Source organism: Coregonus lavaretus, assembly GCF_964263955.1.
Source record: "Coregonus lavaretus genome assembly, contig: HAP1_SCAFFOLD_2884, whole genome shotgun sequence".
Lineage (NCBI taxonomy): Eukaryota > Metazoa > Chordata > Actinopteri > Salmoniformes > Salmonidae > Coregonus > Coregonus lavaretus.
Window position 1 is genome coordinate 39965 of NW_028163986.1, and position 17536 is coordinate 57500.

A 17536-nucleotide genomic window follows, 5' to 3' on the forward strand; every position below is an offset into this window, starting at 1 on the left:
TGGCTAACATCTTCTCACTTAGCCAACTATAGGTCCTAGCTCTACAGCTGAAAGGGCTCCATTTGAGTCTGTTGTCATAGCTTTTCTATTAATATTTAATTGGATAGATCCATGATAATAATATTGTTGCATGATTTCGCCTGGATCAGAAAAGTTGATATTTTTTACATTTACATTTTTTGTCATTTAGCAGACGCTCTTATCCAGAGCGACTTACAGTTAGCGCATACATTATTTTATCGAACCCACAACCCTGGCGTTGCAAACGCCATGCTCTACCAACTGAGCTACATCCCCTGCCGGCCATTCCCTCCCCTACCCTGGACGACGCTGGGCCAATTGTGCGATATTTTTGTATTAATTAGGATCCCCCATTAGCTGCTGCAACAGAGGTCCAAACAGGGTTAAAACAGTTACATCACAACAAAACACAACAACAGCCTACATCAATAACACAATACATCATACAATACATCATACAATACATCATACAATACATTATTACTCTAATATTACAGATTTACAATATAAAATCCACAATACCACAACATTACTGTGTTTGTGTAGAGTGCATGTGTTAGTGTGTGTGTGTGTGTGTTAGTGTGTGTGTGTGCGTCTCTTCACAGTCTGCGTTGTGCCGTGAGGTGTTGTTTTTTAAATCTGATTTTACTGCTCGCTTGAGAAACCTGATGTGGAAGAGAGTTCCATGGAGTCATGGCTCTATGTAGAACTGCGTGTTTCCCGAAATCTGTTCTGGACTTGGAGACTGTGAAGAGACCCCTGGTGGCATGTCTTGTGGGGGTATGTGTGGGTGTCTGAGCTGTGTGTTAGCTGTTTGAACAGACAGTTCGGCGCTTTCAACACGTCAACACCTCTCATAAAGACCAGTAGTGATGCAGTCAATCTCTCCTCTACTTTGAGCCAGCCAACTCTCTCTCTCTCTCTCTCTCTCTCTCTCTCTCTCTCTCTCTCTCTCTCTCTCTCTCTCTCTCTCTCTCTCTCTCTCTCTCTCTCTCTCTCTCTCTCTCTCTCTCTCTCTCTCTCTCTCTCTCTCTCTCTCTCTCTCTCTCTCTCTCTCTCTCTCTCTCTCTCTCTCTCTCTCTCTCTCTCTCTCTTCCCCCCCCCCCCCCCCCAGCTGGAGGCTCGTATCCAGGCGCTGGGTTGTGAGCAGACAGACATCAGGGTCCAGAACCAGCGGCTCCACAGCCTGAACACACAGCTCCAGGAGCAGCTGGAGACCAGTAGAGAGGAGCTACAGAAAGCAATGGAACAGTTAGACTTCCTACAGTCAAACACTGCCCAGGAGGAGAGGAGCAGAGAGAGGTAGGGGAGACGGAGAGGGAGGTAGGAGAGAGAGGTAGGGGAGGAGAGGGAGGGAGCAGAGAGAGTTAGGAGAGAGAGAGGGAGGGAGAAGAGAGAGTTAGGAGAGACGGAGGGAGCAGAGAGAGGTAGGAGAGACGGAGGGAGCAGAGAGAGGTAGGAGAGACGGAGGGAGCAGAGAGAGGTAGGAGAGACGGAGGGAGAGGGAGGGAGCAGAGAGAGGTAGGAGAGACGGAGGAAGGAGAGAGAGGGAGGGAGCAGAGAGTGTGAGACAGACAGAGAGACAGACAGACAGACCAGGAGAGAGACAGACAGACAGACCAGGAGAGAGACAGACAGACAGACAGACCAGGAGAGAGACAGAAAGAGCAGAGAGATGTATAGTTTGCAGAGGGGAGGGGATGCTAACTCTTACATGCTTTGCCATATTCTCTGAAAAATGTAATATTTGTGTTGTTGACACTGTATGCTTGAAATTACATTTTTAGTATGTGTACGTAATCGTTGCGGGAATTGAACCCACAACCTTTGCATTGAGGTTGTCATAGGATACCTGTGTCTCCCTCTAGGACTGTGCTCAAGGTCTCCAAGAACATGCAGAAAGAAAAATACAGTCTGCAGAGACAGCTGGAGTTACTGAGGTCTGTCTGTCGGTCTGTCTGTCGGTCTGCCTGTGGTCTGTCTGTCTGTCTGTCTGCCTGTAGTCTGTGTGCTGCCTGTGGTCTGTCTGTCTGTCTGTCTGTCTGCCTGCCTGTGGTCTGTCTGCCTGTCTGCCTGTGGTCTGTCTGCCTGTCTGCCTGTCTGTCTGCCTGTAGTCTGCCTGCCTGTCTGTATCTGTCTGTCTGCCTGCCTGTGGTCTGTCTGCCTGCCTGTGGTCTGTCTGCCTGGCTGTGGTCTGCCTGTCTGTCTGTCTGTCTGTCTGTCTGCCTGCCTGTGGTCTGTCTGCCTGCCTGTGGTCTGTCTGTCTGCCTGTGGTCTGTCTGTCTGCCTGTGGTCTGTCTGCCTGGCTGTGGTCTGTCTATCTGCCTGGCTGTCTGTCTGCCTGCCTGTGGTCTGTCTGCCTGCCTGTGGTCTGTCTGCCTGGCTGTGGTCTGCCTGCCTGCCTGTCTGTCTGTCTGTCTGTCTGTCTGTCTGCCTGCCTGTGCTCTGTCTGCCTGGCTGTCTGTCTGCCTGCCTGTGGTCTGTCTGTCTGCCTGTGGTCTGTCTGCCTGGCTGTGGTCTGTCTGTCTGCCTGGCTGTCTGTCTGCCTGCCTGTGGTCTGTCTGCCTGCCTGTGGTCTGTCTTACTATATGTTTAAAGTTCTTTGTTTCTGATTTGTTTATCCTCTCAGGGATATGAACAAACGTCTGAGAGATGAGAAAGACACCCATCAGTCCCAGAAGAGGGTCAGTGTTGGTCACCTGAGTCACCGACCCTCTCTCCTCCTCCATCAGTCTGTCCCCCACTCCCACTGTCTCTGTACGGGGCTCCACACCCTGGACACACCCCTACTACCCATACTAAACTATGCTAATTCTCCCTGGACACACCCCTACTACTCCTACTAAACCATGCTGGGGTGGCTTTCTCAAAGCCTTCGTAGCTAAAGTAGTACCAATTATTGTACCAATAATTTCAATCCTATGGTTTAAAGGAGGCAGCTCTAGTTGTGGGTAATATCTGGAGCTGTGATGACATTTCCGTGTCACTGTTTGTTGGGGCTCTTTTGAGAGTGGCTCTGAGCAAAACAAGGCCTGGAGGTCTTCCCTGGTCAGATCACGTTACATTGTAAGGAAAAACTCCTGGGCCTAATCATACTGTACCATAAAGAATGTTGCTGTTGTGTGTCGGTGTGGTTGTGTGTCGGTGTGGTTGTGTGTCGGTGTGGTTGTGTGTCGGTGTGGTTGTGTGTCGGTGTGGTTGCGTGTCGGTGTGGTTGTGTGTAGATGTGGCGAAGGAACAGAACAATTCCGCTGGTACCTCAATTCCGCTGTCCTATCTCAACGCAAGGGAACCGGTGTTTCTGAAGTATACAGCATTATATTGTAAAAAAAAAAAAAATAGTTTGCTGAGTGTTTTGAACAATGTTATTTTGAAGGTGTGAATATACATACATAATACTGTATCTTTAATGGTCTCTAGATCCACATGTAGCACTTTCATCTTTCTTGATCATATGGTTTTATTTAATAAACGGAACAAAGTATTGAGAACACAGGAAGTTCTAGAAATCCAGCATACAGTATAAGGTTGGAGAATAAACAACTACACATATTTTCCTAGTTTTCCTAGTGCAAAAGCAATGTTCCAAAAATTGACCCTAAACCTCACTGTCATGTTCGTTTACAGACGTGTCAGACCAAGGCGCAGCGTGATATGCATACATGTTTATTTGGAACGAATTAACAAGCGACAAACTAAACGAACCGTGAAGTCCACGGTACACAACAACATACCTCACACGGAACAAGATCCCACAACCCACTAGTGCCAATAGGCTGCCTAAGTATGGTCCCCAATCAGAGACAACGAACGACAGCTGCCTCTGATTGGGAACCACACCGGCCAACATAGATCTAGACATACTAGATACTACAACATAGAACAAACACAACAAGGAATATACACACCCTGACTCAACATATAAGCGTCCCCTGAGTCAGGGCGTGACATACACATATTTTTCCTAGTGCAAAAGCAATGTTCCAAAAATGACCCTAAACCTCATTGTAATCTCGCAGTATGATTTAATTTGAAACATGCGATCTGACGAGACGATTATTTAACTAGAGTAAACTGAACAATACATTCATATTTAACTAGAGTTTAGTAAACTGAGCAATACATTCATATTTAACTAGAGTTTAGTAAACTGAGCAATACATTCATATTTGCCTCTTCATAATACGTATTGTTGAAGGACAAGTTTCAAATTAAATCACGCTGTCAGATTATAATAAAGTTGATGGTAATTGTTGCGCAATAATAATAATAAATCGCTGCAGAACTCATAAAATGTAATATCTGTGTATTTACCTGTTAACTATTTTTGGATATGTGTGGATATTTAACGTTTACTGACCAAATAAATGTTGTTGATCACCATTTTGGTGCTGAATAAACATGATCCTATACTAAACAATACCTACATCCATTTGGTTTTCTTTCTCGTTTCTCTGCTGTTGTGTAGCCTCCTAATGTCCGAAAGCCTCTGCAGAAGAAAGGCTCTATAATAGGGAACTACATACTGCAAGACAAGCCAATCGAAAGGTTGGTTCCATCCATGATTCAGCCACTAAACAGTTTGTTAATGCAGGCCGCAGCATTAGTATATTTATTAAAGTCTAAAACGAAGTAACAGTTGTAGTAACTAAAGTTCGAAAAGTTATAGTAACTAAATATATAAGTATAATTGACCTAAGGAAGTAACTCATGTTCTGTCCCGTTGATTACTAAGACAGCTGAGCTCATTCAGCCAATCAGAGCTGGAGCTGGCTCCAGGTGGGACACCGTCTAACTCGTCCAAGAGGAGACAGGGATTCAGAGAACAACGCTGTGCCAACAACGGACAGACTGACGAAATACAGGTACTGTGGACTCTTCAAGTGGAATCACGTGTGTGTGTGAGAGAGAAAGAGAGAGAGAGAGAGAGCGAGAGATATGCAAATATAAGTCAGAGGACATTTGCATTCTGTAAATCCATGATGGAAAGTCTGGGACATACTGACATTATGACTGGGAATTTAGAGAGACCAACTGAACAACGTCCCATACCCCCATCTTCTCCTTCCTCTACAGGCCAGACTGACCAGCCCCCACCCTCAGAGGGTATTCAAGGTGGTGTTTTTGGGGAACTCTGGAGTGGGCAAGAGCTCCTTCATCCACCACTACTGCACTGGACACTTCCCCAATACACTGGGTACTACTGTGGGTAAGAGAGTTAGACCCAATAACACACTGGCTACTACTGTGGGTAAGAGAGTTAGACCCAATAACACACTGGGTACTACTGTGTGTAGGAGAGTTAGACCCAATAACACACTGGGTCCTACTGTGGGTAAATGAGTTAGACCCAATAACACACTGGGTCCTACTGTGGGTAAGAGAGTTAGACCCAATAACACACTGTGTATTACTGTGGGTAAGAGAGTTAGACCCAATAACACAGTGGGTATTACTGTGGTTAAGAGAGTTAGACCCAATAACACACTGGGTACTACTGTGTGTAGGAGAGTTAGACCCAATAACACACTGGGTCCTACTGTGGGTAAGAGAGTTAGACCCAATAACACACTGGGTATTACTGTGGGTAAGAGAGTTAGACCCAATAACACAGTGGGTATTACTGTGGTTAAGAGAGTTAGACCCAATAACACACTGGGTCCTACTGTGGGTAGGAGAGTTAGACCCAATAACACACTGGGTACTACTGTGGGTAAGAGAGTTAGACCCAATAACACACTGGGTATTACTGTGGGTAAGAGAGTTAGACCCAATAACACAGTGGGTATTACTGTGGTTAAGAGAGTTAGACCCAATAACACAGTGGGTATTACTGTGGTTAAGAGAGTTAGACCCAATAACACAGTGGGTATTGCTGTGGGTAAATGAGTTAGACCCAATAACACACTGGGTATTACTGTGGGTAGGAGAGTTAGACCCAATAACACACTGGGTATTACTGTGGTTAATAGAGTTAGACCCAATAACACAGTGGGTATTACTGTGGGTAAATGAGTTAGACCCAATAACACACTGGGTATTACTGTGGGTAAATGAGTTAGACCCAATAACACACTGGGTATTACTGTGGGTAAATGAGTTAGACCCAATAACACAGTGGGTATTACTGTGGGTAGGAGAGTTAGACCCAATAACACACTGGGTACTACTGTGGGTAAGAGAGTTAGACCCAATAACACACTGGGTATTACTGTGGGTAAGAGAGTTAGACCCAATAACACAGTGGGTATTACTGTGGTTAAGAGAGTTAGACCCAATAACACAGTGGGTATTGCTGTGGGTAAATGAGTTAGACCCAACAACACACTGGGTATTACTGTGGGTAGGAGAGTTAGACCCAATAACACACTGGGTATTACTGTGGTTAAGAGAGTTAGACCCAATAACACAGTGGGTATTACTGTGGGTAAATGAGTTAGACCCAATAACACACTGGGTATTACTGTGGGTAAATGAGTTAGACCCAATAACACACTGGGTATTACTGTGGGTAAATGAGTTAGACCCAATAACATAGTGGGTATTACTGTGGGTAGGAGAGTTAGACCCAATAACACACTGGGTATTACTGTGGGTAAATGAGTTAGACCCAATAACACACTGGGTATTACTGTGGGTAAATGACTTAGACCCAATAACACACTGGGTATTACTGTGGGTAAATGAGTTAGACCCAATAACACAGTAGGTATTACTGTGGGTAGGAGAGTTAGACCCAATAACACACTGGGTATTACTGTGGGTAAATGAGTTAGACCCAATAACACACTGGGTACTACTGTGGGTAAGAGAGTTAGACCCAATAACACACTGGGTCCTACTGTGGGTAAATGAGTTAGACCCAATAACACACTGGGTATTACTGTGGGTAAATGAGTTAGACCCAATAACACACTGGGTATTACTGTGGGTAAATGAGTTAGACCCAATAACACACTGGGTACTACTGTGGGTAAATGAGTTAGACCCAATAACACAGTGGGTACTACTGTGGGTAAATGAGTTAGACCCAATAACACACTGGGTACTACTGTGGGTAAGAGAGTTAGACCCAACAACACACTGGGTATTACTGTGGGTAGGAGAGTTAGACCCAATAACACAGTAGGTATTACTGTGGGTAAGAGAGTTAGACCCAATATCACCTGGGTATTACTGTGGGTAAGAGAGTTAGACCCAACAACACACTGGGTATTACTGTGGGTAGGAGAGTTAGACCCAATAACACACTGGGTATTACTGTGGGTAAATGAGTTAGACCCAATAACACAGTGGGTATTACTGTGGGTAAATGAGTTAGACCCAATAACACACTGGGTCCTACTGTGGGTAGGAGAGTTAGACCCAATAACACACTGGGTATTACTGTGGGTAGGAGAGTTAGACCCAATAACACAGTGGGTATTACTGTGGGTAAATTAGTTAGACCCAATAACACACTGGGTACTACTGTGGGTAAGAGAGTTAGACCCAATAACACACTGGGTATTACTGGTATTACATGGGGAATAGGGGAGGATAGTGGACTACATGGGGAATAGGGGAGGATAGTGGACTACATGAGGAATAGGGGAGGTAGTGGACTACATGGGGAATAGGGGAGGATAGTGGACTACATGGGGAATAGGGGAGGATAGTGGACTACATGGGGAATAGGGGAGGTAGTGGACTACATGTGAAATAGGGGAGGATAGTGGACTACATGGGGAATAGGGGAGATAGTGGACTACATGGGGAAAAGGGGAAGTCATTTCAGACACAACCTTTGTCTTTATCCTTCAGCAATGAGGCAGAACATCCTGTTGATATGTCAGCATTATGTGTATTTATTTAATGGATTGTGGAGATGACTATATAATGGTGTGCATAATGGTCTGTGTGTTGACTGCAGGTGTAGACTTCCAGATGCGTACAGTGACACTGGGCTCCACCACCATCGCTCTTCAGCTCTGGGACACTGCAGGACAGGAGAGGTGTGTGTGTCTGTGAGTCTGTGGAGGCTCCTCAGAGGAGGAAGGGGAGGACCATCCTCAGTGAATTTCAGAAAAAATAAATATTGTGAAACAAAAAAAGTAATCCTTTTTGGATAAAACTATACTAAATATATTAATGTCACCAAATAATTTATTAAAACACACTGTTTTGCAATGAAGGTCTACAGTAGCCTCAGCAGCACTCTGTAGGGTAGCACCATGGTGTAGCCGGAGGACAGCTAGCTACCGTCCTCCTCTGGGTACATTGACTTCAATACAAAACCTAGGAGGCTCATGGTTCTCACCCACTTCTATAGACTTGCACAGTAATTATGACAACTTCCGGAGGACATCCTCCAACCTATCAGAGCTCTTGCAGCATGAACTGACATGTTGTCCACCCAATCAAAGGATCAGAGAATTAATCTAGGACTGAAAGAATAAGCTACGGCTAGCTATCACTGCAGTGTATAAAATGTGGTGAGTAGTTGACTCAAAGAGAGAGAAAGACAATCGTTGAACAGTTTTGAAAAATTAATTTCTTTAAAAATGCTAGCGAATGCAGCTAGCTAGTTTAGCCTACTCAAACACCCGGCTCAAACAGAGCGATGCTATGTTAGCTAGCTGGCTATGACTATCCAACACTGGAACTCTTCCAAGTTCAGGTAAGTTAAGGTAAGCTTTTGGTTTTATTCATTTATTGCCACCAGGGGGCCCGCCGGCATAACTGTTAAACTGCTTTCTGACTGTACACTGTACTGCGTGATTGTAGCGGGTTTACTAACACGTTCGTTCTTGTAGCTACAGTGCCTTCGAAAAGTATTCAGACCCCTTGACTTTTTACACATTTTGTTACGTTACAGCCTTATTCTACAATTGATGAAATAAATAATAATCCTCAGAAATCTACACACAATACCCCATAATGACAAGGCAAAAACAGGTTTTAATTTTTTTGTGCAGCATTGAAGATCCCCAGGAACACAGTGGCCTCCATCATTCTTAAATGGAAGAAGTTTGGAACCAACAAGACCGCCCGGCCAAACTGAGCAATTCGGGGAGAAGGGCCTTGGTCAGGGAGGTGACCAATAACCCAATGGTCACTCTGACAGAGCTCTAGAGTTCCTCTGTGGAGATGGGAGAACCTTACAGAAGGACAACCATCTCTGCAAGCACTCCACCAATCAGGCATATATGGTAGAGTGGCCAGACGGAAGCCACTCTTCAGTAAAAGGCACATGACAGCCCACTTGGAGTTTGCCAAAAGGCACCTAAAGACTCTCAGACCATGAGAAACAAGATTCTCTGGTCTGATGAAACCAAGATTGAACTCTTTGGCCTGAATGCCAAGCGTCACTTCTGAAGGAAACCTGGCACCATCCCTACGGTGAAGCATGGTGGTGGCAGCATCATGCTGTGGGGATGTTTTTCAGTTGCAGGGACTGGGAGACTAGTCAGGATAGAGGGAAAGATGAATGGAGCAAAGTACAGAGAGATCCTTGATGAAAACCTGCTCCAGAGCGCTCAGGACCTCAGACTGGGGCGAAGGTTCACCTTCCAACAGGACGATGACCCTAAGCACACAGCCAAGACAACGCAGGAGTGGCTTTGGGACGAGTCTCTGAAAATCTTTGAGTGGCCCAGCCAGAGCCCGGACTTGAACCCGATCTAACATCTCTGGAGAGACCTGAAAATAGCTGTGCAGCGACGCACCCCATCCAACCTGACAGCGCTTGAGAGGATCTGCAGAGAAGAATGGGAGAAACTCCCTAAATACAGGTGTGCCAAGCTTGTAGCATCATACCCAAGAAGACTCGAGGCTGTAATCGCTGGCAAAGGTGCTTCAACAAAGTACTGAGTAAAGAGTCTGAATACTTTTGCAAAATTTTCTAAAAACCTGTTTTTGCTTTGTCATTATGGAGTATTGTATGTAGATTGATGAGGAATAAAAAACAATTTCATCCATTTTAGAATAAGGCTGTAATGTACCAAAATGTGGAAAAGGGGTCTGAATACTTTCCGAAGGCTCTGTATGTTGACTGATGTTAATATGGTGACAACGATGTAGGCTGTGTGTAGCGGTTATGATATGACGGTTTGGTTTGGAAAGGTTTTTTTCGCCTGGTCATAGACTGGGGCGGCAGGTAGCTTAGTGGTTATGAGCGTTGTGCCAGTAACCGAAAGGTCGCTGGTTCTAATCCCCGAGCCGACTAGGTGAAAAATCTGTCGACGTGCCCTTGAGCAAGGCACATAACCCTAATTGCTCCTGTAAGTCGCTCTGGATGAGAGCGTCTGCTAAATGACTAAAAATGTAAAAAATGTAAAATGTTGTGCACTGAAGTCCACAAGCAACGGGAAAAGGTGAGGGGAGGAGAGCACGTAGATGCGAGAAGTAATTATACAATGATTAAAGGGATCATGCTGTTTGTATGTGGCTGCTATAAAATTGAACTGTGTTTGCGTGTGATCAGGGGTGTATTCATTCTGTAGATTCTGTTGAAAAACATTTCTTAAACGGAAGCAAACGGAACGAAACGGGATAAACATACCTGAATTTGTCCAATAGAAACTCTAGTTTGCAACTGTTGGACTAATGATTACACCCTAGATCAGCTAGATGCAAGCAAGAGTGCGCAAGGAGGTATTGAATGTGTCACTGTCACCTTGATTACTCAAAATTCTCTTGGCTTGTGCACCTACGTTGTAAACTTTCATTCATAAGCTAGGTTGTAGGAACCTCATGATGGGTATAGGGAACATTAGAGTATCATGTAGTATCCTAAACCTATCGATGTTACATTGAGCTGGGTGAATGGAATATGAATGACAGTCATCCAACATGCTGTAATAGAAATAAGGCCATGCTCATTAAAAAAAGAATCATCCTCCCTCATCTTAAATGGCACCAACCGCCACTGGTCTGTGTGTGTGTGGTAAATTAGTCCTCCCTCTTGTCCAAGGTTCCGCAGCATCACCCAGCAGTACTATCGCAAGGCGGATGGAATCCTCACCATGTATGACATCACTGACTCCGCCTCCTTCTCCGCGGTCAGAGAGTGGATGGACCTTGTGCAAGTGAGTGGATGGACAGGCTTTACGATGTTATGGTGTTTTGACATGCAAATAAATTATTGGAAGTATTTTGCATACAACCCCCATCATGTGACAGGTTGTTGGGCAATATAATTTTGCATACAACCCCCATCATGTGACAGGTTGTTGGGCAATATAATTTTGCATACAACCCCCATCATGTGACAGGTTGTTGGGCAATATAATTTTGCATACAACCCCCATCATGTGACAGGTTGTTGGGCAATATAATTTTGCATACAACCCCCATCATGTGACAGGTTGTTGGGCAATATAATTTTGCATACAACCCCCATCATGTGACAGGTTGTTGGGCAATATAATTTTGCATACAACCCCCATCATGTGACAGGTTGTTGGGAAATATCTACATACTGTATGACAAGTCCTTTTGGCACTTTATGGCATTTATGCAGGTGAATGAGTGGTTTACTATAGTGGAAGATATTTAAGTTTTTTTTTCAGTTTGATATTTAATGAAGTCAAAGTATAGTAAGCAATTATAGAATATGTCTGATAGTAACCTGTTAATTAATAATATATGTATGTCTGTGATAGTAACCTGTTAATGAGGTAATATATCTGTGATAGTAACCTGTTAATTATATATGCTGTATATGTACAGTGCCGTGAAAAACTATTTGCCCCCTTTCTAATTTTCTCTATTTTTGCATATTTTTGATACTGTAAGGTAGACGCAGGGAGTCAGGAAGCAGGTGCAGTTAGTGAGTTTAATAACAACGAACATGGAACAATACAAAACAAGAGAAGCGTCTGACATGGAAACACAAACAATATTACCTGGTGACTGACAAAACAGAGTGCTAGGTAAATGGTAAGTAATGAAAGTAGTAATGTAAAGTAAAGTCCAGGTGTGACTGATGATGAGACGTAGGTGTGCGTAATGATGGGTTGCCAGGTGTGCGTAAAGGTGGGTTGCCAGGACAGGTGGTTAGTAGACCGGTGATGTTGAGTGCCAGAGAGGGAGTAGACCCTGGCGGCGGACGGCGCGCTGGAGTCTCACATGGGCATCGTTCCATACCTCTTCTGCGCGCCTGAACCACTCATCCACCGCAGGAGCTTCGGTCTGGCTCGGAGTCCACGGAGCCAGGGCTGGCTGATAACCCAGAACACACTGGAAGGGAGTTAGCCCGGTGGAGGAGTGTCGCAATGAATTCTGGGCTTATTCAGCCCAGGGAAGGAATCGGGCCCATTCCCCCTGCCGGTCCTGGCAGTGGCTCCTCAGGAACCTCCCCAGCTCCTGGTTCATCCTCTCCACCTGCCTGTTAGACTGTGTCCGGTACCCGGAAGTAAGGCTGACCGTGAACTCCAGCTTCTCCATGAAGGCCATCCATACACGTGACGTGAATTGAAGGCCACGGTCGGAGATGATATCTTCAGGACCTGCTGGAACAGTGCCTCAGCTACCTGGATAGCGTTAAGGAGACCAGAGAGAGGGATGAAACGGCTTGATTTAGAGAATCTGTCCACTATCACCAAAATGGTGGTAAAACCATCAGAAGAGGGGAGATCAGTGACAAAGTCAATGGACAGAGGAGACCAGGAACGCTGAGGCATGGGAAGTTTCCCTGCTGGAGCATTCCGGGGGGATTTGGATTGGGCACATATGGAACAGGAGTTGACATAACAAGTGACAGCTGTCAAGCACTCAAGACAGGAACCTCTCCCGAATCGTAGAGATGGGACCGGGCGTCGGCTTTGATTTGTTTTTAACCTGGGCGATATGTCAGCGTGAAATCGAATCTGGTGAAGAAAAGGGCCCACCTGGCTTGTTCAGTCGCCCTCCCGTATGTACTCCAGGTTCCGATGGTCGGTGAGGATGAGGAACGGGTCCTTGGCGCCCTCCACCCAGTGTCTCCACTCCTCTAAAGCCAACTTCACCGCCAGGAGCTCCCGTTTACCAACATCATAGTTCCTCTCTGCAGGAGACAGCTTTTTAGAGGATGGGATACAATTTCTGTGGATTACCTTGACGTTGGGACAGGACAGCCCCCACACCTACTTCTGAAGCGTCCGCCTCCACCACGAGGGGCAGCGTAGAATATGGATGTTTGAGCAACGGGGTGGAGGTGAAACAACCCTTCGTTAGGCGGAAGGTAGGCGGGGACCACCCTTGAGGAGAGAAGTGAGAGGAGAGGCGATCAATCTAAAGTTCTTAATGAATTGGCGGTAGAAGTTGGAAAATCCCAAAAAAACGTTGGAACCCCTTTACGGTGGTTGGGACTGGCCATGACCTTACAGCATCCACCTTCCTCTCATCCATCGTGACTCCTTGCGGGCCGATCTTGGTAACCCAAAAAGGAGACATCCTCCTGATGGAATTTGCCACTTCTCCGCTTTGACGTACAGATGGTTGGCCAGGAGGCGTTCCAGGACCACTCGGACGTGAGCGATGTGATCCTCCAAGGTAGCCGAGTAGACCAGGATGTCGTCGATATACACGACCCACCTGGCGTCCAAGCATGTCCCAGGAACACCTCGTTGACAAATGCCTGGAACATTGACGGCGCATTGGCTAATCCAAAAGGCATCTCCAAGTACTCGCAGTGACCAGACATCGTGCTGAAGGCCATCTTCCATTCATCTCCCTCCCGGATGCGGATCAAATTGTAGGCACTACGCAGGTCCAACTTGGTAAAAAACTGGGCCCCGTCAGAGTTGTTAGATTGTAACCGGCACCAACGGGAGAAGGTAGCTGTACTTCGTGGTGATGGAATTCAGATTTTCTGTAATCGATGCGCGGGTGCAACCCTCTGTCTTTCTTGGCCACGAAGAAGAAGCCTTCCGACGCAGGGGAGGTGGACCTGCTGGGGCGCTTCCTGGATGTACTCCTCCATAGCCTTGGTTTCAGCCACCGACAGAGGGTAGATGCGGCCACGAGGTGGCGCGGGTTTTGGAAAAAACCTCCCAAAGATTACTGGTATACCTCTGGGATGTTGGGCTGAAGGTCAACCACAGGACTCTCAACCGACGTGGAACCACAGGGAAAGGAAAAGCAGGTCTTCCCCAATTCAGGTGCCCAGTCAGTGATGAGGGAGGGAATGCTTTCTTGATGTGTGAATTCCACGGTGAGAGTGAGTGGTGCTGTGATGTGTGTGATTGTCCCGGATCCTAGTCGTTGACTATCCAGCACTTGAACAAGGAGAGGAGAGAAAGAGAAACGACAGTCCGTCATTACTTTAAGACATGAAGGTCAGTCAATACGGAACATGAACGTTTCTTCAAGTGCAGTCGCAAAAAACATCAAGCGCTATGATGAAACTGGCTCTCATGAGGACCGCCACAGGAATGGAAGACCCATAAATACCTCTGCTGCAGAGGATAAGTTCATTAGAGTTACCAGCCTCAGAAATTGGCATTTAACTGCACCTCAGATTGCATCCCAAATAAATGCTTCACATAGTTCAAGTAACAGACACATCTCAACATCAACTGTTCAGAGGGGACTGCGTGAATCAGGCCTTCATGGTCAAATTGCTGCAAAGAAACCACTACTAAAGAACACCAATAAGAAGAAGAGACTTGCTTGGGCCAAGAAACACGAGCAATGGACATTAGACCGGTGGAAATGTGTCCTTTGGTCTGATGAGTCGAAATTTCCGATTTTTGGTTCCAACCGCTGTTTCTTTGTGAGACACAGAGTAGGTGAACGGATGATCTCTGCATGTGTGGTTCCCACCGTGAAGCATGGAGGAGGAGGTGTGGGGGTGCTTTGCTGGTGACACTGTCAGTGATTTATTTAGAATTCAAGGCACACTCTTAACCAGCATGGCTACCACAGCATTCTGCAGCGATACACCTGTTTTGTACTTAGTGGGACTATCATTTGTTTTTCAACAGGACAATGACCCAAAACACACCTCCAGGCTGTGTAAGGGCTATTTGACCAAGAAGGAGAGTGATGGAGTGCTGCATCAGATGACCTGGCCTCCAATCACCCGACCTCAACCCAATTGAGATGGTTTGGGATGAGTTGGACCGCAGAGTGAAGGAAAAGCAGCCAACAAGTGCTCAGCATATGTGGGAACTCCTTCAAGACTGTTGGAAAAGCATTCCAGGTGACTACCTCATGAAGCTGGTTGAGAGAATGCCAAGAGTGTGCAAAGCTGTCATCAAGGCAAAGGGTGGCTACTTTGAAGAATCTAAAATCTAAAATATATTTTGATTTGTTTATCACTTTTTTGGTTACTGCATGATTCCATACGTGTTATTTCATAGTTTTGATGTCTTCGCTATTATTCTACAATGTAGAAAATAGTAAAAATAAAGAATAACCCTGGAATGAGTAGGTGTGTCCAAGCTTTTGACTGGTACTGTATATATACAATATGTCTATGATAGTAACCTGTTAATTAATTATATATGTATGTCCATGATAGTAACATGTTAATGATGCAATATGTCTATGATATTAACCTGCTTCTCTTCTGTACTAGGATAGGATGTCTGAGGGGGCGGTCCTGATGCTGCTGGGGAACAAAATGGACTTATCAGAAGCTCAGAAGAGGGAGGTTACCACCAGAGAGGGACAGCGATTGGCTGAGGTAAGATTATATTCTGATGACTGATGAGCCTTCAGGACTTCTAATGGCTGAGGTTGTTTGTACTACTATAACTACTATGTACTTCTATATTTAGTTTAGTTAACTATGTGTACTACTATTGAACTACTATGGACTTTATGTTTAGTTTAGTTTACTATGTGTACTACTATTTACTTCTATGTTTAGTAATGTCAGGTAGTTCAGTCTGAACATGTCTGTTGAAATGTCTAACATAGTGTAGCGTACTGTAGTGTAGCGTACTGTAGTGTAGCGTACTGTAGTGTAGCGTAGTGTAGCGTACTGTAGTGTAGTGTAGTGTACTGTAGTGTAGTGTACTGTAGTGTAGCGTACTGTAGTGTAGCGTACTGTAGTGTAGCGTACTGTAGTGTAGCGTACTGTAGTGTAGCGTGGTGTAGCGGACTGTAGTGTAGCGTAGTGTAGCGTACTGTAGTGTAGCGTGGTGTAGCGTACTGTAGTGTAGTGTACTGTAGTGTAGCGTACTGTAGTGTAGCGTACTGTAGTGTAGCGTACTGTAGTGTGGTTACTGTAGTGTAGCGTACTGTAGTGTAGCATACTGTAGTGTAGCGTGGTGTAGCATACTGTAGTGTAGCGTACTGTAGTATAGCGTGGTGTAGCATACTGTAGTGTAGCGTACTGTAGTGTAGCGTAGTGTAGCGTACTGTAGTGTAGTGTAGCGTTTAGTAATGTCAGGTAGTTCAGTCTGAACATGTCTGTTGAAATGTCTAACATAGTGTAGCGTACTGTAGTGTAGCGTACTGTAGTGTAGCGTACTGTAGTGTAGCGTACTGTAGTGTAGCGTAGTGTAGCGTACTGTAGTGTAGTGTAGTGTACTGTAGTGTAGTGTACTGTAGTGTAGCGTACTGTAGTGTAGCGTACTGTAGTGTAGCGTACTGTAGTGTAGCGTACTGTAGTGTAGCGTGGTGTAGCGGACTGTAGTGTAGCGTACTGTAGCGTACTGTAGTGTAGCGTAGTGTAGCGTACTGTAGTGTAGTGTAGCGTGGTGTAGCGTACTGTAGTGTAGCGTACTGTAGTGTAGCGTAGCGTAGTGTGGTGTACTGTAGCGTAGCGTAGTGTAGTGTGGTGTACTGTAGTGTAGCGTACTGTAGTGTAGCGTACTGTAGTGTGGTGTATTGTAGTGTAGCGTACTGTAGTGTAGCGTACTGTAGTGTAGCGTAGTGTAGCGTACTGTAGTGTAGCGTACTGTAGTGTAGCGTAGTGTAGTGTAGCGTGGCGAGCATACTGTAGTGTAGCGTACTGTAGTGTAGCGTACTGTAGTGTAGCGTGGTGTAGCGTACTGTAGTGTAGCGTACTGTAGTGTGGCGTACTGTAGTATAGCGTGGTGTAGCGTGGTGTAGCGTACTGTAGTGTAGCGTACTGTAGTGTAGCGTACTGTAGTGTGGCGTAGCGTACTGTAGTGTAGCGTACTGTAGTGTAGCGTACTGTAGTGTAGCGTACTGTAGTGTGGTGTACTGTAGTGTAGCGTAGTGTAGCGTAGCGTAGTGTAGTGTGGTGTACTGTAGTGTGGCGTGGCGTGATGTTGTTTCGTGTTGTGTGTTCTCTACAGCAGGACAAGGCAGTGTTCTATGAATGTAGCGCTAGGAGTGGATACAACATAGAGGAACTGATGACACAGCTGGCATGGTATGTATAACAACATCTCAGTGCACCTCCACCATAGACAACATTAGACTAAAGTCGGTAACACTTTCCTTGACACCCAGCGTCATTAATTGCTTGATAAACGGCTTTAAGCTATATATCACAGCCATCTAGCCACAATAAATGAATTACACAGAACATTTGGTTCAGGATTCCAGCACTGCAGGCCGCGATAAATCACCA

General features: G+C 45.5%; 1 protein-coding gene across 1 annotated transcript in view; it reads left to right on the top strand.

Moving 5' to 3' along the window:
- The window catches only part of cracr2b (calcium release activated channel regulator 2B), a 33721-nt gene that overhangs the window by 14974 nt on the left and 1211 nt on the right, over window positions 1–17536 (top strand). The window contains exons 8-17 of the mRNA XM_084192537.1: window positions 1136–1323; window positions 1890–1961; window positions 2651–2705; window positions 4490–4569; window positions 4757–4886; window positions 5098–5230; window positions 7934–8015; window positions 10976–11090; window positions 15566–15673; window positions 17259–17335. Of these exons, the coding sequence (XP_084048663.1) occupies window positions 1136–1323; window positions 1890–1961; window positions 2651–2705; window positions 4490–4569; window positions 4757–4886; window positions 5098–5230; window positions 7934–8015; window positions 10976–11090; window positions 15566–15673; window positions 17259–17335 (1040 nt within the window). The remainder of the gene's footprint in view (window positions 1–1135; window positions 1324–1889; window positions 1962–2650; window positions 2706–4489; window positions 4570–4756; window positions 4887–5097; window positions 5231–7933; window positions 8016–10975; window positions 11091–15565; window positions 15674–17258; window positions 17336–17536) is intronic.